Source organism: Pleurodeles waltl, chromosome 10, assembly GCF_031143425.1.
Source record: "Pleurodeles waltl isolate 20211129_DDA chromosome 10, aPleWal1.hap1.20221129, whole genome shotgun sequence".
In the NCBI taxonomy this organism is placed as follows: domain Eukaryota; kingdom Metazoa; phylum Chordata; class Amphibia; order Caudata; family Salamandridae; genus Pleurodeles; species Pleurodeles waltl.
This window is the reverse complement of record NC_090449.1, coordinates 946,109,999-946,133,758: the sequence shown is the minus strand read 5'-3', so window position 1 is coordinate 946,133,758 and position 23,760 is coordinate 946,109,999. Positions and strand designations below refer to the sequence as shown.

General features: G+C 43.0%; 1 protein-coding gene across 1 annotated transcript in view; it reads right to left on the bottom strand.

Annotated features, from left to right (window-relative positions):
• LOC138262057 (serum paraoxonase/arylesterase 2-like) overlaps window positions 1-23,760 on the bottom strand; it is a 197,773-nt gene that overhangs the window by 102,602 nt on the left and 71,411 nt on the right. Inside the window, exons 3-4 of the mRNA XM_069211746.1 lie at window positions 20,795-20,850; window positions 4,503-4,671 (exon numbers count right to left, since the gene is read on the bottom strand). Coding sequence (XP_069067847.1) covers window positions 4,503-4,671; window positions 20,795-20,850 — 225 coding nt within the window. The remainder of the gene's footprint in view (window positions 1-4,502; window positions 4,672-20,794; window positions 20,851-23,760) is intronic.

Here is a 23,760-nt window from a genome sequence, read left to right as displayed (position 1 = left end):
GATAAACTTGTTGCACAGGGCAGTTTTGGGGTCCAAGGAACCAAAGACGTTGATGCCCACCCTTTCAAAGGGGGTGCCAATGCTGGGGAGTCGGACCAAGGGGGCCTTGAGCCTTTTCCCATTAGCCTGGCAGGTTGGGCAGGACCTACAGAAACCATCTGAGGCTTCCCGCACTCGGGACCAATAAAAGTGGGTGATAAGCCTGGAGAATGTCTTGTCTTAACCCAAATGTCCCACCAGGGGGATGTTGTGAGCCAAACCCAGTAGGAAGGCCCAGCAGCACTGGGGGACCACCAGCACAAATGCTGCTCCAACTTACGGCACCTTAGGCCCACTGTAAAGGAGATTTTTCTCCCAATAGATTTGGTAGTCGCCTAAGGCTTCACCTGCTGCCTGGGCCGCAGCCTGTCACCTCAAACCCTCAAGAGTGGGGCACTCTTTCTGCACATTGCAGAATTCCTCCCTGGTTGGCCTACCCTCAACTAGCCAGCCAGCAAGCTCAGGCAGGTTACCCGGGGTGGCAATGTTCTCCCCAGTTGGCTCAGGAGCCCCCTCCTCTGGGACCCCATCAACCAATGCAGGAACTTCTGGGATCGGTTTCCCGCACCCCTTGCCCCTTCCCTTTGCAGCTGTCTGGGCCATTGTTCCAGGCTCCAGACGCCCCTGACTCCCTTCCCAAGCAGCCATGGACCTTGTGGTCATGCAGACCCACTCAGGCAAACCTAACATCTCCAGGTGAGACCTGAGCTCCACCTCCTTCCAGGTAGTATGCTCAAGGTCGTTGCCTAACAGACAATTTACAGGCATGGCAGGACTCACAGCTACTTTCAGGAGTACCACTGCCCCCCGCCCCCCCCCACTCAAAGGGAACGAGAGCCACCAGTAGGTGACTCTTAAGATTGTCAGTGACTATGACCGGGTGGAATGTATTGGGGATGACCTGCTCTGCTGACACCAGCTGACCCCTGACAGTAGCCATGCTGGCTCCTGTGTCACACAGAGGCTCCACCCTTTGCCCATTAATGGTGACCCACTGCCTATACTTGGAAGTATTGGTAGGCACGTGGGCTTTTGGCACCATTTGCTCATCTCCCAAGGACACTAGGGTTACCTCTATCTGTTCCCCAAAGCTATCTGGGACTACCTCCTCCCTGAGCGCTACGCTAGCCAACCCCCGTGTCTGCCATCCAGTGGGGGGCTGGGCCCTCAGTGGACACTTGGAGTCACCCTTGCAGTGACCATTCTTCATGCACTCTAAGCATTTGGGTACAAACATCCCTTTCTTCTTGTCAAAGAACCCTGGCTTCTTTTCAGAATCAGGCTGGGACTGGTTACCACCAGCCCCTCGGGAATAATTTTGAGGGCCTTTTGAGAACTCCATATTTTTACGTTTTTCTCCCCCCTCTTTCTTCTAATGGGAACTCTGACCACACCTTTGTGGGTTTCCCCCCATATACCTTTTTGGACACTCTGGTGCTAACCCAGAGGTTCGCCTCCTCAGCAAGCTTCCTAGGATCAGTCAGCTTACTGTCAACTAGGTGCTGCGCAACTCTGTAAAGCAAATATTGAGCATATGCTCCCTCGGGATCAGATTTTACAACCCCACTTAATCATTTACTTTACTGCCCTGCACCCATCCATTCAGTGTATTACTGTAATAATCAAAGAAGTCTACCCAAGTTTGTGTGGAGAGTTTGATGCTGTCCCTGAACCTCTGACGGTATCTCTCAGGGGTCAGCCCAAAGTTGGAAACTAAAATGGCCTTCATGAGTGTGTATGTGTTGCGGTCCTGTGGTGATAATGTGAGGAGTGTCCCACCTCCCAATGACTGGAACATGTTTCCACAGACCCGCTCCCCATTGATCTTCAGAAACCCCATGGGCCCTTAGTGCAACCTCACACACATCAAACCATTTGTCAATGTCATCTTCCACCATATGTTTGGGCATACAAACCTTTTTGTCTCCAGCAGGTCCTGTATGTATGCTGCCACCATACCTGCTAGACTCATACTGCTTAGACTTGAGGTCCAGCTCTTTGAGACTCAGTTTGTGAGCCAGAAGAACGTTCTTTTCAGCCAAGGCTCTCAGATGTAGCCTCAGCTCTCCTCTCCTTCTCTCTGAGCTTTCCTTTCCTCTGCCTCCATGTTTAACCTTGCCATTTGCAGTTGAAATTCTCTCCTCCCTCCTTTCCTCTGTGGTCAGGCCATGACTACAGACACTGCTCAGTGGTTTAGCAGGGGGCACAATTCCAGGGGTAACTTCCCCCACTGCTGGTGGCAAATCCTTTGACGGGCCCTCCTCTGGCTCCTCCACCTCAAATCCTCTTGTAAACGGGCTTCTGACCAGGTCCTCAGCGTCTTTTAGTTCTCCTCCTTCATGAGGCACCCCAGGTAGGTAATCCTATCCACTTGCAGAACCCTTTCAGCTGGCTGATAGTGTATGTCTCCAGCTTGGCTAGGTCAAACTCTCCAGCTCCTAATTGAGACCCAGCCACATACATGTTGTTTGAGGATTCCTTTCGACACATCAAGGGCTTTGCATCGAATTCCAGGAAGCAGGCTTGAACCCTCTTTGCGATGTGGGGTCTTTGGATGCCCAGGGATGAGGTGTGGAAATCCTGGGCGTGCAGGACGAAGCCACAGGTGCTGCGTCGATCCGGTGGGCACTGCATTGGAGTTTCTGTTGCACGGCAGGCACTAAGTCGATTCCGCCCACAGAAAGTCTGGCTGCGTTGTTCCGGCTTGGCTATGCGTCGATCCAGTGGGCTGTGTGTCGAAGATCCGGTCGCAACGCAGGCGCTGCATCGTCTCCACTCGGGGAGCCGGGCTGCGTGGTTCAGGTTCAGCGATGCAGTGATTCTTTCACCTCTGGGCAGGTTGTGCATTGAGTCCGGCAGGCTGCACGTCGATTTTCACAGCACAGGAGTTTCCTTGCAGAGAAGAAGTCTTTTTGGCCCTGAGACTTCAGGAACAGGAGGCAAGCCTAATCCAAGCCCTTGGAGAGCACTTCTCAGTTGAACCAGAGGCCAGCAAGGCAGCAGGGCAACAGCAATGCAGTAGTCGTTCACAGCAAAGCAGTCCAGGTGAGTCCTTTGGGCAGTCAGGCAGCTCCTCTTGGCAGGCTGCAGGATCTGGTTCAGAGTGTCTGTCCCAGGAAGTGTCTAAGTTGGTGGGGTCAGGGACCCAGGATATATACCCAAATGCGTCTTTGAAGTGGGGAAGACTTCAAAGAGTGGTTTTGAAGTGCACAAGGTCCCCTTTCAATACAACCCTGTCTGCCAGGGTCCCTGTAGGGGGGTTTGGCAGTCCATTGTGTGAGGGCAGGCCACTGTCCTTTGAAATGTGTCAGGCCCTCCACCTTTCCAGCCCAGGAAGACCCATTCAGTATGCAGGTGTGACTAAGCATCCTGTGTTTGTGGTTGTCTGGATGAAATGCACTAGGGAGCCGTCAACCAGCCCAGACGTGGATTGGATACAGGCTGTAAGGCACAGAAGGATTTAAGTGCAGAGAAATGCTCACTTTCTAAAAGTAGAATTTCTAAAATAGTAATATAAAATCCAACTTCACCAATAAGCAGGATTTTGTATTACCATTCTGGCTATACTTAATATGACCTGTTTACCCCTTTCTGATCGGAATCTACCACTCAAACAGTATATGAGAATAGCTCTACTATTAGCCCATGAAAGGAACAGGCCTCACGGCAGTGGATAATGAATTTAGAAGTTTTCCCCTACCAGGGGTATGTCCTGCTTTTACCTACAAAGCAGCAGCAATGCAAGGCAGTGTGGCACTAGGAAAACACAAGCGGTTCTTGTATTATCTGTTCCCATAAAAGTCTCCAACGCAGGCCATGATGCCTCCTAAGGCCTATGCTCAATAGGAGACATCATGGAGTCTTTCACCAATACTATAATTCAGGAAGCAACCTATCTTTCAACTAGGACTTGACCTATTCTATTATACCCCCCCCCCCCTATGAAGTAGCCTGATGCAATGTGTTGTGTTAAAAAAAATCATACAAATATATCTTGTGATAGCACTGTTATCCTTACATTTGCCTGTAAATCATAGATAATGGATGCTGAAATGCTCGATAAGGTGGAATAGGGGTGTTATGTACTTAATAAACTGGAGCAGAAAGAAGGAAGACCCCTGAGGAAAAATGCATTTTATTAAATTTCTTAGGTGAGAAGATAGTGATTAATAAGTATTGCAATCTTTATAGTGACAATTGTTTTTGCTTAAGGTCGAAGCCAAAGGCATCACTTACAGTCAGGTTCAGTAGAATCACCAGAGTTGGAGTACAAAATCTGTCAGTCATTCCTCCATAACAATTAGTAGCACTTCCTGATGTTACTGCATTCCTTTACCCATATATACAAAAAGCATTGTGAAGCATAAAAGTTGTTGCCGGAGTCATATTTGTAACAAATAGAGGCTCAATTATTTATTTTCATGACATACAAAACATTTGTTTTTTGATTTATGCTAGCCTACCTTTTTCATCGATGTACTTGCTGATTCCATGAGGATTGAAAGACTCCAAATCGAATCCACGACTAATTCTAAGTGCAATTGGTTTGGGGACTTCTTCATTTACATCTACAAGCAGTATCTCACCATGTTTATCTGGAGCAAAGGATACCATTCCGGGATATCGTAAGCCCTAAACAAAAGGGAAAAGAACATAAGCGTTCTATCGTCCAGTCAACATTACACATAGTTTGCGCCACCTAGAACACGATTTTAAGCTTTTTTTAGGGAGGTGTTTATGCTTACAGACATTTATCTCTATATTTGTTGTTGAATGCTTGGATATGAAAACAAGGACTTTAAGAATGTGAATGGAGGTTTTTCCAAATATGATACTTACAAACGTTTGTTTGATAAGGGTGTTTGCTTTGTTGTTGGTCCTAGAGGTTCTGTGTCCCAGCGTGCATACAACAGCAGCACCACAATGTAGCTTAAGATTCATCAACACACAGGATAATTTTCTGGAAAAAACTGAAGTATTTTTGTGCAAGATTTTTCTCCACACTAAAGAGGGGCTGGTTATATGGGCCTGGCACATGGCACCTTCCCAATATACCCTTTAACTCAATTGGAATACAAAGATTTACTTAGAGGTAACACTTTGTGGGTGTTCACCTTATTACCAGTGGTAAAACCGAATGGAACACTCATGCTCTCAACCCTAACCTTGAACTTGGAAATGTGTAAAATCTGCAATGTTGGTAATTTTCTAAAGTTCTAAAGGAGGATTTAGATTCATAGGAGCCCACAAATCCAGACTTTCCTTAATAATTGAACACTTGGAACCCAATACATGCCTGTAGCAAATTTGTACTGTGTCTCTTAACAAGGTATGAAATAACCTCATTTTCTCTGGCTTCAGATAGGCTGTGGGATAGCTGCCACTACAGATTCAGATGACCTCTTCTCCAAAAAGACTCTGGATCCTTCTACCCACCAATCAGGAAATGGCTGGGAGGGAGCTGAGAAACAAGCTCATTGAAGATCAGAGCATATCATAATTATTAGCAAGTGAAGACCAAAAAGTGATTACATTTCTATTTAATGCCCTGGTTTTGTGCAGGTCACAAGAACTACCTGGCATCTCTTAGATCTGTCTGTGGACAAACATTAGGACCTGCTGCTTGCTCTAGATTGATTCCTAGAGTCAGGCAGCCACTTGTACTCATGGAATTCTTCTAAAACAGTTGAGATTACCAGGCTTCAGAATAATGAAGTCTGCTGCCCTCACGTTGTCTTCAATAAAGGAGAAAGGATCACAAGTCTGGTGCTAAATGTTATTGGATTGTAGAGTCTTCCCTTTCTAGTCCAGTCTGGGAAGAGAAATGTATCTGAAAACTCTTACCAAGGTTTCCCCTCTTTACGTTTTAGTATATGTATAATTAAGTCATGTCCACACAGCACACATCTCTGCACAGTCCAGTGGCTCGAACCCACAAATCAACAACTTTGTTTTTTCACAACGAAGACCATCCTTATTTGCTAACCTGACATTATTGCAATATAGATCTACTGCTGGGATCATCTGTACAAGTAATGTCTATCTTTCCCCTGATCATAACATAGTGAGACATCATCTCAGAAACTTACTAAGTAATTCCCCAGTCCCTATGACTCTTAGGCACCTGTCCCCTCTGTAGTATAACCTTTGCTCACACGCTCAGACGGTTTGTGTTCCGTTCGAGACCCATGATGGAAGAGTTCCCTTCTCATTCAACTCAAGGTATGCAGCACTCATTAGAAACCAAGGTATACACCTTGAACCATCTCAGCAACTTAACCAGTATGACTTGACAACTTCATTATTTTCATACTTTTATTTTTAGCTGGAGACCATGAGGATCCTCTCACTCTTCTCAGCCTTCTACAGACTGAGGTGCACATTTTGACATCGGCGGTCTTTTGCGAAGACCACCGTGGAAGCGGGTGCAAAAAGACCGCAGACCTCCATATTACGAGTCACCTACGGATTTCTGCCCATAAACAAGCAGAAATACGACACTGTCGGCCAGACCAACAGTAGATGAGATAGCACCGCCACACAGCAAGGACTCTGCCCGCCATGTAATGAGAAGTAATATGGTATGGCTGTGCAGCATTGGAACCGCCGACATCCACCCCCTCCCAGACGACCACCTCGACGTGGGCTGCTGTGTAGCCCAGAAAGATAGGTGGACCAACCGGAAGGGGGGGGGGGGAATTGGTAAGTGCATGTGTGTGGTGTGTGCATGTATGTGTGCGAGCATGTGTGTGTGTCTTGGAATGGGTGTGTGTGTGTGAGACTGTATGCATGCGTGGGGGGTTGTGTGCATGTATGTGGAGGTTGGGGGGTTGTGTGAATGTATGTGGAGGGTGGGGGTGTGTATATATGCGGAGGGGTGTGTGTGTGTGTATGAATGCGGAGGGGGTGCATGTGCAAGCGGGGTGCATGTGTTTGTGCGTGAGCGAGTGGGCGTGTTTGGATGTATGCGCACAGTCGGATGGGGTGGTGTGTCTGAAAGTGTGTGGACATGTGGGGGTGTGCGTGCCGGTGACAGGAATGGGGATTCCTGTCGCAGGGTGCATTACCACCAGGGTTTTCGTGCTAGGGCGACCACCGCGAAAACCCTGGCGGCTTGCACCTTCGTAATACGGCCGGCAGTGTGAGGCATGCCGCCAGCCCGTGGAAGGCTCCCGCCAGCCGTGGTGGTCAGCCCACACTGGCGGGACTGGCGGGACTGGCGGCACTGTGGCGGTTTCCAGTCAGCCACACTGCCATGCTCATTATGTGGCAGTCCTCACCGCCGGGCCCAAAGCAGTGAGACCACCACCTCCACGACGGCGGTCCTCAGACTGCTGCGGTCATAATGAGGGTCTGAGTGTTTACAGCTGAAATCTGTATACCTCACTTGCCTCTAATATCCTCATGCTTTTGTCCAGGGGTCACAGTAGTTATCGCAAACATGACAAAACATTGAGGAAGTCACGCTGTGATCCTCTGGATTGGAACTCAATATTTTCCAGAGCCGTTACATTAACCTTTACCTCCCCACAGGTGGGGACAATAAATCCTGTTTGCCTAATACTTGCTTTCTCGATTCAGTTTGCCCTATATCCCTTCCACAGATTCATATCATGAGACAGGCTGTCTTTCATTCAGTTCAGCTGACGCATTTAGGCCCATCTACTCTTTCTCCCTGTAGAAACAGTTGCGTTGGTATTTTTATGTTATATTTTCTCACTTCCTACATCCAAAACTAGTGAACAAAACAAAAATGTCTTGATAGCACAGTTTTTGGTTCCTTTTCATTGGTTCAGAATGCCCATAACTAGATCATACCACACCACTCCTAAGACGGCAGCATAGCAGTAATTCCCCTTTCTTCATGAGTGCCAAGGAACCGTCAAATGTTTCGTACAATGTGACTCAGGATTTGGGTAGTTCTATTCTAAAAAGGGTTTGTGAGTTAGTGTGTATCAGTCTATAATATTTCTTTACACACAATACTCAGCAAGTCTTTGTAAGACAAAGCTAGAATGCTTATGCTGGAAGTTGAAGCCTGAAACACTTCTGTTTAGTTAATAAAATAGCCATTGTCGTAGAATGTGTGGAACGTGTTCCGAAGAAGCTTCAGTGTATGCCTATGCATTGTTCAGCAATAATTGGGGGAGGGGACAGCAGACCCCTCCCCAGACGCAAGAAGACACAGCAGGCCAGTGAGGGACAGCAAGGCAAGCTGCAGAGCTGCTAGCAACAGGGCATTCAGCTTAAGTATAAGCAAGGTTCCTTGTTTTCAGTTTTTACTGATTTTTAGACAAATAAAGAAGTACCTGTGCAGATTGACAGAGGAGTTAAAAAATTAAAACAATTTCCTAAAGAAACTTAAATAACAACTTCAGAGGAACAGGCATAGGGCTAAATGCCTAGAACGAAGACCGACCCAGAAGAAGAATATTCAGATGATCAGCCAAATGTACTGGGAACAGGTAAAACATTAATATATTCTGGTCAAAACCGGAGAGGAACCCCAGACATTTAGAGGGAAGCTGCTGAAGATTGTTGCATGCTACAATGTTACTGGGCTCAAATTAATTAATTGCTGGGAGTCTGAATCTCCACTGAGGTCTGCGTAAGACATGGCATACTGACCACTGCAGCCCCCCAGAGACGAAGACTTGCTGGCTACCACCAGAGATACAATGCATAATACAATAATTTAGGCGTGCCCAGATAAAACAGAGTGAATGAAAAGACTTAATTGTTAGCAGAAGGGGGAATTGACGGCTGACCATTTGAACTAAAATTTAAAATGTTTTTGACCATCTTCTGGTACTGTAAGTGCAACGGAAACTACTTAAGAGACTGGGGGACAGTGTTCATTCAAGGTCTACGGCCAAAGGTGTGAAATATTTGTGTGGGTTGGAAAAACTAAGAACATCGTTTTTTGAGGCTAAGCAAAGAAAGAATCAAACCACAAACACAAAATGAATGTCTCTTTAGATGCAATATTTCTAACACATTGTCAGATGCAGGGGCAGAGATAGACAAGGAACTGAAAGAATCTGGAGGAATCGGGAGTGGGGAAGCCAAGAAGTTGCCCTACCTGGGAATACATTCTATTTTATTTATGGTCATTTTAATCTCTGCCCTCTGATATACCGCTGTAAAAAAAAAATGTTGTCCAGAGACTTTCATTTTTTATTTGTGTTTTTGCATCATTAGAGAAGTAATTTAGCTTGGGTAGACATCGCTGATCCAGGCTACATTTTTTGGACAACATTTTTAAAAATTGTGGATGTGTTGCAGTGATGATGTAATATTTCAGTAACCATGAGACCTACATACTGCATTTTGGTGTCAAAACATAGGTTTTGGGGGTCAAGTAGTCTTATAGAGACAGAAAATAACTCCTCAGAGCAACCCTTTTTCCATTTTCCAAAATGGCAGCTATAATACAGGACGAAGAGACATATATAGAAACAAAACAAATAATAATGTTTTTAATCCTTTTATATATACAAACAATGTTTATGATCTGAATATGAAAACAAAATACTGTTTATCACTTCTGTCAGACACATTTTCATAGTTCACTTTATTTGTTAACAATCACTCATGATACATTTGCAGAACGTTGAACACTTGAGAAGAGCATATCAACAGGACATCTTTCTGTAGCACAGGTTTTGCAAGTGCAGGTATTGGAAATTCTGTGGGTAGAGGCTTTAGAAATGTCATAGGCTTTAGCACCCTATCAATAACTTCTCAATCAAATTCACATAGATCTTTCTCTACATATGCATGATCCAAAACATTTACACATCGTTTGATCAAGTAGAACACTCTTTTAATGTGTTCACACACAGAATATGACATCGGTTAAAAGTCATTTAGCAGGACTGATCTCTTGAACTCACTGTATCGAAGATCGTCAAATGTGTAACAGTCAGAACTTGTTTTCCACACACGCACAAGGTATTTTTCTATATCTCTAAAGTCACATTCTTCTTCGGTCTCAGCAAATAATTTTAGAAACTTCAGCAGTTAAAGCTTCAGGCTTTGTTCCAATTTTGATCATAGTTGTATTGTCTGTAGGAATATGTGCCTTGATGAGAACACTGGGCATCTCTAGGCCACGTTTCTTGCACAGAATATGAAGTGGGATTAAGTGTCTTTTCTCGCCTGTTCCATAACATATCCATAACTCTGGCAATCCTTGGCTTATGAACATTGCAACAAATCTAAGTAGAACAATAATTACATCTGTGTCATTTGACAGTACAATGACTCAATTGGAACAATTTCAAACAGCCAACTCAAAATGTGGCACAACACAAGGGTCGGTTTCGTCCAATTTGCTGTTAAGTTCTTGAACAATATGGCCCGTATCTTTTGAATATATCTCGGCAGGCATCAACTCCTCATTGACAATCATTTCACTCAAGATAACTGGACATTTTGTGTTCACTTAAGCATCAGCAATGTTTTGGCGAGTTAACATCTCCAAGTTCATCTTGTCTGATGTTGATGACTAGAATTTATCAAGTTGCACAGGTATAGGTGTCGAATTTTTGATGCAGGCATTTGTCTGATTCTCTCACATTCTTCGACAGATAGTTCAAGATATCTGTTGAAGACAACGTGCAGTTTTTGCAAGGTGCACACTGACTTTGATATCTGTAGAACAGTCTGAACGTCCTCTCCGAATTTTTGCATTAAAGAAATCTTGAGCATTCGCAATTGTGACATATGGTCCACAACAGCAGTTTTCAATGAGGACACATTTTCAAGCTGAAATTCTTCTGATGAAAGGTTTTTATTTTTATTTTTTTAGCTCTTGTACAAGTTTGTGCATCATTGGTTTGGTTGCAGCATCTACATTAAATAATGTGTTTGTTGGAAGAAGATCATGCACCAGAATGTCCTTGATAAAGTCACCCCTTTCTTTGTCTACATCCATCTCTCTATGTACTTGCGAAAGTTGTTTTTTTGTAACTTGGTTTATATTGGCTGGTTGGACGAAACTCTTACTATGGCAATTAAATCATGGAAGTTTAGCTTTAGTAATTATGTGAAACAAATTTTTCTCTTTCAGTACAAAACTTCCCTGGTTCAGTTATCCATATCCATGTTCCAAGACATCTAGCAGACATGCATTTATATAATTAACGACATTGTTTGGTCACAAAGTTGCACAGTGGCGCAGGCCCAGTCATTTCAAAGGGATTTCCTTGCTGCTGCATGAAATGAAGAAGGCTGTTGGCATATTTATCAAAATGTTCCCCTCTTTTACCCACAAGTTTGTGTTGAGTAACAGTTTCAGAATGGTCCAATAATTTTGAATTTGTCATCTCTCTGAAAACACTGCAAATAGAAAAGACTTCATGGTAAACCAGCTGCCATTGAGCAACATATTCACTTTACATGTCTGACCAACAATTTCCTTGGAACATTTCTGTGATCTCCGGATTGTCTGTTCCAGTTTTATATCTGGAGCCACAACATTGAATCTTCCCCCTATGTTTGTCACCACAAAATGTCTTTGGAGGAAGCTGAAAAACCGTTCTCATCAAGTATGAAGAGGTCCAAGGTTCCCTTCCCAATTGATTGCCCAATTGAAGAAAGTTTTGAGTGGACCAAGACCCCTTTGTAAATAGATCCAAGGCGTATGAATGAATGAGAACCCACATTAATACATTTTATGTACAATAAGTCTTTATTTATAAATTCATAGATCCATTCTTGTGCGGTAGGTAGAGGTTAAACCAAGAAGAAACAGTCATTGATGCATAGATATATCCAAGGATTTAGATGAATGTAAGACAGTTGCAGCAGCCAACACATGTTTCGCCCCCTACGGTAATTCCACCTGGGGCTTTCTCAAGGCTACAAAATAATTCAGAACAAACAGATTAAGGTCGCTAAGAGACCTATTAAGAATAGTTTGATGATAGATAGGGTTTGAGCATGCAATATGACATGCATAGCTGTGACCATCCCATTCTTGTCATCAATGAACTAGGTGTAGAGAAAAAAGTCGTTAAGATAAAGAGTGAATAAAGATCCCTATTAAACCGATGTGTAAAAGTGAGATAATTTTATGGTTTCCGTGAGATGACAAAAAATGTTATAGATAAGTAATACTAGTCCATAGTTAACAGCCTCCAATCAGCAAGTACCAAGTTTTTCACTAAAGCTATCATGTGTTAAACATTTCTCCAGTACTGTTCTGACTTTTCTTCATATTCTTTGACAAACTCTACAAACTTGCTGTTCAGTTTTGCTGATTATGAACTGAATGTATTGAACGTTGCCTGGCTTTTCATTATGGCCTCATTACAACATGGGCAGGCGGTGGAGGCTGCCCGCCAATGTTACTCAGCTGTCAGGCCGCTTAAGCGGCCTGAATCCCGCCGGCTCTATTATGACATCCTCGGTGGGTGGAAACAGAGTTTCCACCCGCTGGCCCAGCGGGGAGCAGGGCCCTAACATTGCAGCTGGCTCATAATGGACCGGGCAGCAATGTGGCGGTGCGGTGGGTGCAGCAGCACCAGACCAGCATTCCACTGCCCATAATTCGGGCAGTGGATTGTGCGATGGGGCCCCCAGATCCCCCCAGTCACCCTTACCGCCAGCCTTTCCATGGTGGTTTTTACCGCCATGGACAGGCTGGCGGATGGGGACTCGTAATCCCTAGGGCAGCGCTGCTTGCAGCGCTGCCCTAGCAGATTACAACCGCTGGGACTGCCAGGCTGCAGGTAGCCTGGCGGTATGACCATGGCGGCTCTGCCATGGTCATATTATGGCAGTCGCACTGCCGGCCTGTTAGCAGTGCGACTGCCGCCGCCAGACTTGTAATGAGGGCCTATGTCTTTTGAATGAAGTGCAAAACCTAATTTGCCATTCTTGTTCCAGAAAGCATTCCAACGCAATATTTCTATAGCCTCAGATATGATGAGCATACCTTGTAACTAACAAACATGATACTGACTGGACTGTTTTGCTTTAAAGATTTCAACCTGATTTTGAACTGAGTGTATTGAACACTGCATGGCTTTGCATTATGTCTTTGGAAAGAAGTGTTCCAGAAAACATTCCAGCCCAATGTTTCTATACCCTCAGATATGATGAGCATACCTTGTAACAAACAACATAATGAGTTCTGCGCAATACTGACTAGACTGTTTTGCTTCCAAAGATTTCAGTCTGATTTTGAACTGAGTGTACTGAACATTGCTTTGCATTACATCTTTTGAATGAAGTGCACGCTGTGCCTTGTTCACTTCTGAGATAAGGTCTACAAAACCTAATTTGTCATTCTTCCTCCAGAAAGCATTCCAATGCAAGGTTTCTATAGCCTCAGATATGATGAGCATACCTTGTAACAAACAAACATAATAAGTTCTGCTCAATACTGACTGGACTGTTTTGCTTCCAAAGATTTCAGTCTCAATAAGTGCATCGTCTATGCCACATCCACTGAGAACTTCCTGCACACCACAACACAAATTTGTCATATGGAAAACACCCATCATTGGATAAAGATCATCAATTTTTTCTGGATTGCTCATAAAAATGTCAACTACAATACAGAAAACACCTTCATCGCACATACTTAGCAGAATGGGCTGGTCTTCAAGCTGAGCACATATATTTTGGAATTTGTTTTAGATCGGTGTATACTGTTGCGTATTTTGTGACTGGAGATGGTATTTGGACCTTCAGTGGGACAATATTCCATAACAGACCATAAATTACAGCCCACAGAGGAAATGGCTTTTCTTCATCCTTCAGTCCGCACCAAATAAGCGATATGATAAATTCAGTAGAATCAGCTTTGCGAACCGCATGATCAGGTAGAAAGAGATCCATGTCCTCAGCAACTTTGAAACTTTTTTTACACACACTAAAAAAGGCAGTTGGGTCATAAGTTTGCAGCTTTGTTTGTTTATGCTTACCGCTGCCACAGCTTGTTTTCTAGCAGCAACTTCACTGGTACAGTCTTGAAGAAGCACCATGGCAGTATCATATGTGCTGGATGTTCCAGACAAATAAGAGCTGACTTCAAAATCAAAATTATCAAGAGCAACAATTGTAAATCTTTTCCTGGTAAAGTGACTAACAAGTTTCTGCTCTGTACTATGTCATTTTAACTTGTTGATACACCAATACTATTCTTTGAAGTGATTAGCTCTCTACTTTTGAACTGTGTAGCTGAGTTTTCATTTTACTGTGATGTAATTCATTATACATGATCTGGAAAAGATAGTACATTTGCACAGCCTAAGCCTGTCCCTTCAAGGGACTGTCTTCCACTTCTTCGCTTGTCTCTTCAAAGACATCATCAATGTTGTCGGCTTCTGTTCTAAACTCAGGAACTTTAGTTTGTAACAGTTTTGCTTTTCTTATATTAAACAATGATGTAAAAATGTTGACAGCATCAGGCTTTCTTGTTGGCTCCCACAACTTGCAGAGCTCTGGGGCATTACAAAATTTCTCATCAAGTCCAAAATCGAAATCTTTCGGGACGTTTCTTAAAATGGCTCCGCTGATTGTACTGCTTCCTGTGATCTTATTTTGGCAGCAAGAACTTCAGGTGTCAAATCACCACCATAAGTGCTCATTCTTTTTGCTAGACTGACAATAACAAATGATGTCATTGTACATTCTCAGTAGAAAAATCTTAATTTCATTATGAAGAATCAATACACTTTAATCAATGTTGACCATTATTTCTCTGATCTGACGGAGTGTCAACCCATAGCCAGCACTCAAGAGTGGCTTAAAAACTCCATTTGCTTTTTCAAAAAGTGCAAAATTAACTGAAGGTTGGTGGTTATGCTGCTGCTGGGAGCTCATTGTACATTCATATTTTCGAACTTACGCATATATGTATTTTGGTGGGCATACAATTCCATTGCAAATACATTCACCTCACTATTTAGATCAGCTACTCCGCTGAAACAGTCATCTTGAAAGAAACTAGCTGCAGGTAAATACATGTCTGTCCTTTGAGACTCACATACTCTGTTCCTTCATCAATCTTGATCTGGCCAAACCACAGATAGCACATTGAAGATCTTCTGCTTTCTGATCAGATATTAGAGGTGGACAAGGGGTAGTCATCGATCTTCTAAGTGGATGGGCATTGGTTTGGTTGCTGTTGCTTTCTCAGAAGACTTGGATTCTTGTGATTCATTGGTTTCTGCTGTTTTTAACAATTTTTGCCATGTTTTTTTCCACTGTATTCGACTTGTAGCCCTTGTTGTTACAATCATAAAATATCTGATACTCTTCACCCATTAGTTTCAATCTTTTGTGAACTTCATCTTGACGTATTTCTGCAACATCTCAAACTCTTCTGTCCACACACGTTTCTTTCAGATTAGTAGGGCATATGACACATTTTTCTTTGTTGTAAGAGTCCTCACATTTTGTAGTTAGCAACACTGTCAGGAGCTAAAGATTCTCTGCTACCACCTGCATCACTCATGTTTACAAATTTGAATTAACGCAAGACCTGAAACAAAAACAATATTTAAAAAAGTACCAGTATGATGGCTAATACACGTCATTATAGAGCTGCCATTTTGGAAAATGATGGCAGAAGGGTTGCTCTGAGGAGTTATTTTCTCCTCTATAAGACTACTTGACCCCCAAACCTATGTTTTGAGACCAAAATGAAGTCTATAGGTCTCATGGTTCCTGAAATATTACATCACTACTGCAACACATCCACCATTTTTAAAAGTGCTGTCCAAAAAAAATAAACAAAAAAAAAAACAAAAAAAAAAACAAAAAAAAAACGGCCAGGATTAGCAATGTTTACCCAAGCTAAATTACTTCTCTAATGATACAAAAACACAAATCAAAATAAAAATGTCTGAACAACTTTTTTTTTTTTTTTTTTACACGGTGGTCTATCAAGGGGCCAGGTCAATTTCGGGAAATGGAAATGAGTGTCGAAACCCACCTGTGGTAACCCACGGTTGGCATGAACAGACAACTGTATCTATTCCTTCCCCTCCACAACACCGTTACCACCATTTTAGGAGAGCCCTAGAAGAGCCGACAACCCCATGCATGTCTTAATGCATAAAGTTGTCTACAGGGATTATTAACACTGGCACCTGCTGATCCATCTTGCAAACATCTGATTTCCTTCCCCTTGATTTCACTTCCTCTATGAGATAAAATGATTGATGCAAGTTGACATTATGAATTTGCATCCTGATTTCTAGTCCTTTGTTTTTTATTTGGGTCAATTACAGACCAACACATCTTCTGGTTTCTGAGCCACAACTCCCCTAGCAATCCGTTGGTGAGGAATCTATTGTTTAAATTGAATTGTACAGTGTACTTCACTAATGGTGTGTTTTTTTTTTTTTTTTAATTCATCAGGTCGTGTAAAAACTATATATTATTGTGGATACTTTCTGAAGGTCATCTGCTCTTGCTCCTATTAATTAATCTCTGCACCTGCTCATCAGTAATGAAACTTCTTAAATATGTGACTGATTCTAAAAGCTTCTGAATTGGCATGTACACGTGCATCTCTCATGTCCTCATGACTTGACTCTGCTGTTGATGCAGGTGGTCCTCCTGCTCCATGATTTTGTAATTTCTAGATACTTTTCAGACTCAATTGAAACTTCAAGCAAAGTTTGTTCTGCAACAGAGAATACCTGTGTGAGAAGATAAAACAAGATCTAAGCTGTAGTTAAAAGCTTCCAAAGCACCACTGTCAGTGGTTCCGAGAATCAAAGTAAGGTAGCAGTTTTAAGACCAGAAGTGCATGAAGGAAAATATTTTGCCTTTGAAGTCCGATGAAGTCAGAGACTTTGCCTTGCTGAAGGTGTGTGATGCTTCAAGATTTCACCGACATGAAGAATTCCCACCCACGACTTGAACAAATAAGCTGTTTTCCAGTTACAGGATCTGTAGCCCATTTAGGGAGGGCAAGTTCTGCAACTAGTAAAAGCATGACAGAGGTATGATATGGGTGCGGGATGGGACAGGGTATGGGCCTTTTGTAAGTTCTCCAGGGAGATGTGCACAGGTAGGAGAGTTTCAATACAGCACCTCAGCAAAGTGGGTGTGCTGATTTGGCAAGGTAAATGTGTGGGCGTTTGGGTCAGGTCAGGGGATGAGGCCCCGAAAGAGTATATAATGGTGGATAAATGTCAAGTGGCTACAGTAGCCCTCTCGGCCTCGCAAGATCCCTGAAATCAACATGGTATCCCTCTGCTCTGAACAGCAGCTGCCGTCTTTAGTAACATCTTTGCATGATTTTCGCACCATGAAGATTGAAAAGATAATAAAAGACTACATGAAGTTGTGAAGAAGGTGGTGGCAAATATCCTTAAAATTGACCAATTTTATTTTGAATTGCATATCGTTGATGACTGACAAATAGAATTATGCATGTGCAAAACTTGCTTTGTAAGATGAACGGAGTAAAAAAAAAAAAAAAAAAGAAAAAAAAAAAAAAAAATAGGAACTTAACGAGCAGAATCACCCCTAAGTTTGGCCATAGGTAGCCCGTAAGGCAGGGTCACTGTAAATGTAAGGGTGGACATGTACACCTTTAAGTTTTACATATTCTGATAGCGAAAAAACCCTACATTTGTTTTTCACTACTGTGAGGCTTTCCTGTCCCATAGGTGAACATTTCTTGTCTTATTACATTCAGTAGGTACTCATTTTTAATGGGGGCCAGGTAAGCATTTCAAGTCTGGTATGTATGAAATTGTAATGAAAAATCCTTCTTAATAGTAAAATCAGATTTTAAACTGCAATTTTGAAAATTCGACTTTTTAGAAAGTTGGCTCCCACCATCTTTAACCCACACCTGGTCCCAGACTGAGTGAGTCCTTAACCCCAAAGTAGGGTTCCACCAGCCTTGGACTCTTAGTTGTAGTGCTAAAGGTACCCAGATAACCAAAATCCAAAACTAAGGACTTAGACCATTTTTGGCTAAAAACTGCTCTGCAGCAGCAAATCCTGGTCAGCAGTCCTTCATCAAAGGGGTATCCGAGCCCCTCAAATTGTCTTCCGTTACTGCCTCACGCTTCCTTCCCCTGTAGATTTTCAATCAATCAATCAATTAATCAGTATTTGTACAGCGCATCTCTACCACCCCTGAGGGTATCTTTGTGCTGAGGTTACAAAGGTCTCAGTCGAAGAGCCAGGTCTTAAGTCTCTTTCTGACGTCTGCCAGGGAGGGTAATAATCAAAGGTGGAGGGGTAGATCGTTCCAGGTCTTGGCGGTGATCATCTTCCGAAAAAGAGTTCGCATGTAGAAATCTTCACCTCAGCTTTGACCCTAGGGCCCCCAACAACGACACTGCCTGCAACCTTGCCCCACTGAACTTTACCTCCTCTGAACATTTTTTTTTAAATTCTTGTAAGTCAGAATGTAAGCGCTGACCGGGGCCAATTCACTTTTTGCATCTGACCTGCTCTCCATCGCAGTCCGGCTGTTTTACCGTGGTCTTGCGTGACTAGATGTCCACGGTTAGTGCTTTCATCTTTTAGGTGCTAGATTTACTAAAAGCTTCAAAAATGCATAACACCAGTTCCAATGATTGGATTTTTGTTACTTTGGTGTCAACAAAATAAACATTTACTCATGTGGGATTATTCTTGTGTTGTGTTTTCACTTTATTGCTGTTTGTATGAGATGCAGAAATACTTTACACATTGCCTCTAAGTTAATCTACCCAGGGTTAATCACAGGTGAATTTAGTGACTTTTTGTGGTTCATCCTGCCAGGGATTGTGGCTGTTGCTTAACAAGTGCTCACGCCAACAACCCAATTTCCCATACAGGGAATAAAGAACTCTTCATGAGCTGGCTATATTTGCATAAATTGTCTAAGACAACTTCCTCATTTTTGTAAGTTATATTTGTGTGGCGGATGGAGAGTTGTGACAGCATTATGAGATGATAATGAGCACTTAAAGTCACACACTGTATTTAGAAGCACCGATTCACGTGAGCACCATTGCTTGAGAATGCTGTGATTCTAAAGTTGGGTTGCTTAGCCATCTGATGGTAAAACTAATTACTAGGTAAACGTTATCAGTAGGTTATGCTTGATTCAATTATCCTTGTTAAAGAAAAAAATGTTCCTGACAAAGACAAAGATGCTGATGGGCGCCCAATCTGCCCTTGTGGCACAGGCCCAATAGAGACTTAGGTGGTCATTTTGATCCTGGCGGGATAGCCCACAGCCAACCATGCTGACAGTCGACGGACGACCGCCAGTGGCGGCGGCAGTCATCCCGCCAGATAATGACGCCTGGAGCCTCACCGCCATTGATGTCAGCGAGGGCCGGCAGGCCTCATGCTGGCGGTGGGTGGCAGGGGTGGATGCTGCTCTACCCGCACCGCCACGTCAGTCCAGACCCCGCCACGCCTAAAATGATGCACTCATAGGCGTGGCGGTGGATGGAGACGCAGCGACGCTGGCAGAGCAGCATCCTAGGAGCTTGTTCCCTCCCGGAGCAGCGCCACAGAACAGGTAAGTGCTGGCCGAGAGGGAAGGGGGGGGGGGGGGGGGGGAGGAGGGTCTGGGTTGAGTGAGTGCGTGTGTGCATGGGGGTGTGCATGTGTGTTTGTGAAGAGGGGATGTGGGTCTACGTGTGTGTATGTCGGTATATAGGTGCATGTGTATGTGGGTGTTGGGCGGGCCCTGAACGGAGGTAGGGGAGTGGGGGATGGTGAGGGGGCTGTGGAGGGCCAACAGGGAGAATGAAGGGAGATGGGATGGGGGGGGTCGATTTTCAGGGTTCGGGGGTGGGGGAGAGTCTAGGGCCTAGCAGGGTGGGTGGGGGTTGTGGCGGTGGGGGGGGCCTAACATGTCACATAATGGTGATAGAAATGAGAATTCCTGTCACCTGTATGCTTTCCGCAAGGGATGCAGGAAATCCCTGGTGGAAATGGGATCCTTATCCCACCAACGGTTTGGCCTCCACCGCCGGGTTGAAAGCGGCTACCATCGGCCCGGCGGCCGATTCCGGCCTGGCGGTGGGTAGTAGTGATCTGGCTGCTTTGCAGCCAGTTCACTACTGTTATCTTTATATGGCAGTCTTAACTGCCATGCCATCGGCAGTAATTACCACCACCACCAGCGGTGCCGTCATTACCGCCAACATTGTAATGACCACCTAAATCTCATTATCATCTTTTTAGGTCTTGTGTTAGACAAGACCTTTTGATTTTAGTTAAATTAACTACATAATATACTCAATAATATGGGCTTTCAGTCAACCCTCTTCCTCCATTGGTCTGTTGTTGTGTCATTTACATTTTTCTACCTTCTACTCCAGCACAGAGGTGTGGTGCAATTGGTCAGCCCACTTCAGCCGTTGGCTAACTTCAGTGTGAATGAAAGCATTCTGCTTTTTCACAAGGTTCACATATGCACACTATGTAGTTACCTTCAGTGACAGGTACTACTGTGTGTGCTTTTTGGGGCCAACAAAATATTTTAGCTTTTAACCACATACACCAAACATAAAAATGGGAGTACAAACTAGCCGGTTTGGGAAGATGTGAAAACAGCATATTACTAAGGAGGCAGTCCATTACAGTATAAAACAGGATGCAAACGTGTTAACTTCATTCTTTTATTAAATTTTTATTGCACCTTTTAACTGATGGAAAGTGTATTTTATGCATTCTCAGCTCAACAGCTAACCTGTAGACTTAATAGTCCATAGTTTTATTATTCCAGAATAGCAAGAATGGGGAAGATCAATGTAATACTTACTGTACTAATGAAAGCCAATCCATTAGGAAGAATGTCAATATCTTCAGAGCCAGTCTCTGCAATTAAAATAAAGTACAGTTTATTATATAAAACTGGGGTAGATACATTTTATTGATAGTGCTAAACGAGAAGGCAATTTACTGCACAATTTCACACACGTTTGCTAAAAGCCTCAGGTTTTTGCGAACCTTTTTGATGAGGCTCTTAATATTTATTCCACTACTATCATAGTGTACCAAGCAGGTCCAACCCTCCACAGCAGTTAAGAAAGAGGAGGGGAGCAGCCGCACAAATGACCTCTAAAACATAGGAGCAAAATAGTGTACTTGTTTGTTAGTTTTCCTTCAACATTCGCTTGAAAAACCATAGATGTTACTGCAAACTCTTTGGTTACGCAATTTGATTTGCTTTTCAAAATGTAGGTAGCAGAGTGCTTCACTTCTGCCTTGAGCTTTCCACCCTGCCTCCTCCGAAGACATTAGCTTTCATGCGTTATGACGGAAAATCGTCTTGGCTGGGGAAGGCTTGTAGAAGGCCACAGAAAATATCTCAACATAAGCGATGAAATGCATTTACATACGTCATGAAACGAGCATCAAAGCAGAAATTGTCCATTGCCTCCAAGTAAATATTGTCAAAAACGAGCTTTCCGAAGTTCAGTACGAACTAGGGACAATTTGTTCAAAACCATTTTTGCGGTCAGAAAGCAGTTTCCAACCGTAAAAATTATTTTACATATATATAAAACACAAATTGAGATTCAGTAACACGTTATGGAATTGCAATTTGTTTACACTTCTGTATTTGGATGGGGTGTATTTAGGGCGCCCCTTTCCAAATGCTAAATCTGAATGGGATGTATGAATGTTTTGCGACTGTACTATAGTCGCAAAACATTAATATTTTACTGGCTCCTTGAAGGAGGTGGTAACCCATTCGCAAATGGGAAGTGGTCCCCAAGGGACTGCTTCCCCTTTGAAAATGGAAAAACAAATATTTTTTAAGAGCAGGCAGTGGTCCCACGGACCACTGCCCACTCTTCAAAAAGTAAACTTCAAAGCTTAATTTACTTTTTTAAATTGCATCCCATTTTTCTTTAAGGAAAAAGGGCTCCATTTAAAAAAAAGATGGCTTTATTAAAAACCAAGCACAGACATGGTGGTCTGCTGACCCTAGCACGACACCATCTCTAAGATAGCTATTATTCCTAATAGGTTGCAAATTGGGACCTACCTCATTAGTATTCATGAGGTAGGTTGATTTGCGACCTGTTAGGAATAGTTATTGAAAACTTTTAGGTTTTCTTACATTATAAATTGTGATTTCCTAATTGTGGTTCAGTAAGAATTGCATTTAGGAGATTGCTATTCCTAAATTCTGTACATGTGGCCCTAGGCCGCCCATATGTAAGAAGCATTTATGCCATCACAAATGGCCCAATTTGCAAAATCGGGCCATTTGCAACTGCAAAAAAGCTTTTCCTGATTTACAAAAATCCGAACTGTGATTCTTCAGAATTGCAGTTTTAGTGTAGAATTACGGCGTCCAAATGACGATTTCGAGTGTTATGTCAATGTTTAGTGACCAAAATCAAATTGCAAAACCTTGCTATTTTACCACCAACTGAAAGTTGTTGGTTATGCATTCGCCCTTCTGCTTTGTGTATGTTGGAAAAAATATTTTTAAGTGGGTGGGTGGACACGTTAGGAGCTATGCAGTTACTCATGGCAGCAGTTTTAATAAGTTGGGATCCATTGACAGTCTGTAATATTAGTTTGACTCTTTAATGCGGAGTTGGATGTGAACTCTTATTACTTATTAGACATTTGGTAATAAATGTTGCTAACAGTAACAGAGATTTAACAACAACAACGTTCTTGAGGATAATAGTGTTTTAAAGGGAAGTCGTCACTCTCAACGGGAGGGAGTATTTGTGCCAACTGCTGTCGCATCGGCGGTGATAGGCACACCTGTGCTTGTTGCGTTAAACATTCCAAATTGATTACTATTACACTGTTGCTTGTGGCTGTGATAGGCACACCATATTGTTTATTAGTGCCTGCGCTGCTGTGATAAGCACGCCTGTAAGTGCCAGCATATTTTTGCCCACAGAATGCTGCAGGTGTATGTAAAATGTGGCATGGTGACACTGACAGATACACATTTGCACCCCCAAAAAAAAGAAAATGGACAGAGTTTTCTCTCTCTCTCTATATATATATATATATATATATATATATATATACACATACACACATACATATATGTAATTCTTACTTGTCTGCTCATCTAGGGGCAATTTGGCACAGCTATAGTTTGCAGAAAGTGATGGAATAGTGAATAAGCAATGATAATGTACTTTTTAGGTGTGTTACAAAATTGAAAAAGAATGAAAGTTTGAGTTGGCACTGGAGTGATTCAAAATATCACCCTGCAGGATGCATGCAGATCTTTGGAATGCGTGCACAACCTACTGATCTTTCTCCCCGGAATTACAATAACCCTTAGATTAGGCACAAGAAATTTCCGAGCCAAAGGGCCACTCTTAGACCCCCATCACATGTTTTCTCAGTGACTGAATTACAAGCAGTGTAATAATGATCGCACCCTGCATTTTTCCGCAACAGATATCGCTGGCAAGACCCTGCTGAAAATTATCCAGCGGAAATATTCGTAAGCATAACTAAAATACAATTAGTTCCATGATAATCGCTGATGCCAAGTGTACTGCCCCATGCCACCTCAAAACCCTTCCTGTTATACAGAGTTTTCGTTGTGTTAAAGCAGCAGTTGAATTATGCTCTGTGGTCTGCCTTTCACCCTGGCTGCTGGCTCTGGCATTTGGCAATAAGATTTCACAACACAACTGTGTTAGCGCATCTGACCTTAATAAGTAAACTTACAAGGGGAAGCAAATAGGTCGATGAACTTTTTGACTCGCAATTAAGATGTTCCCACCATAACTC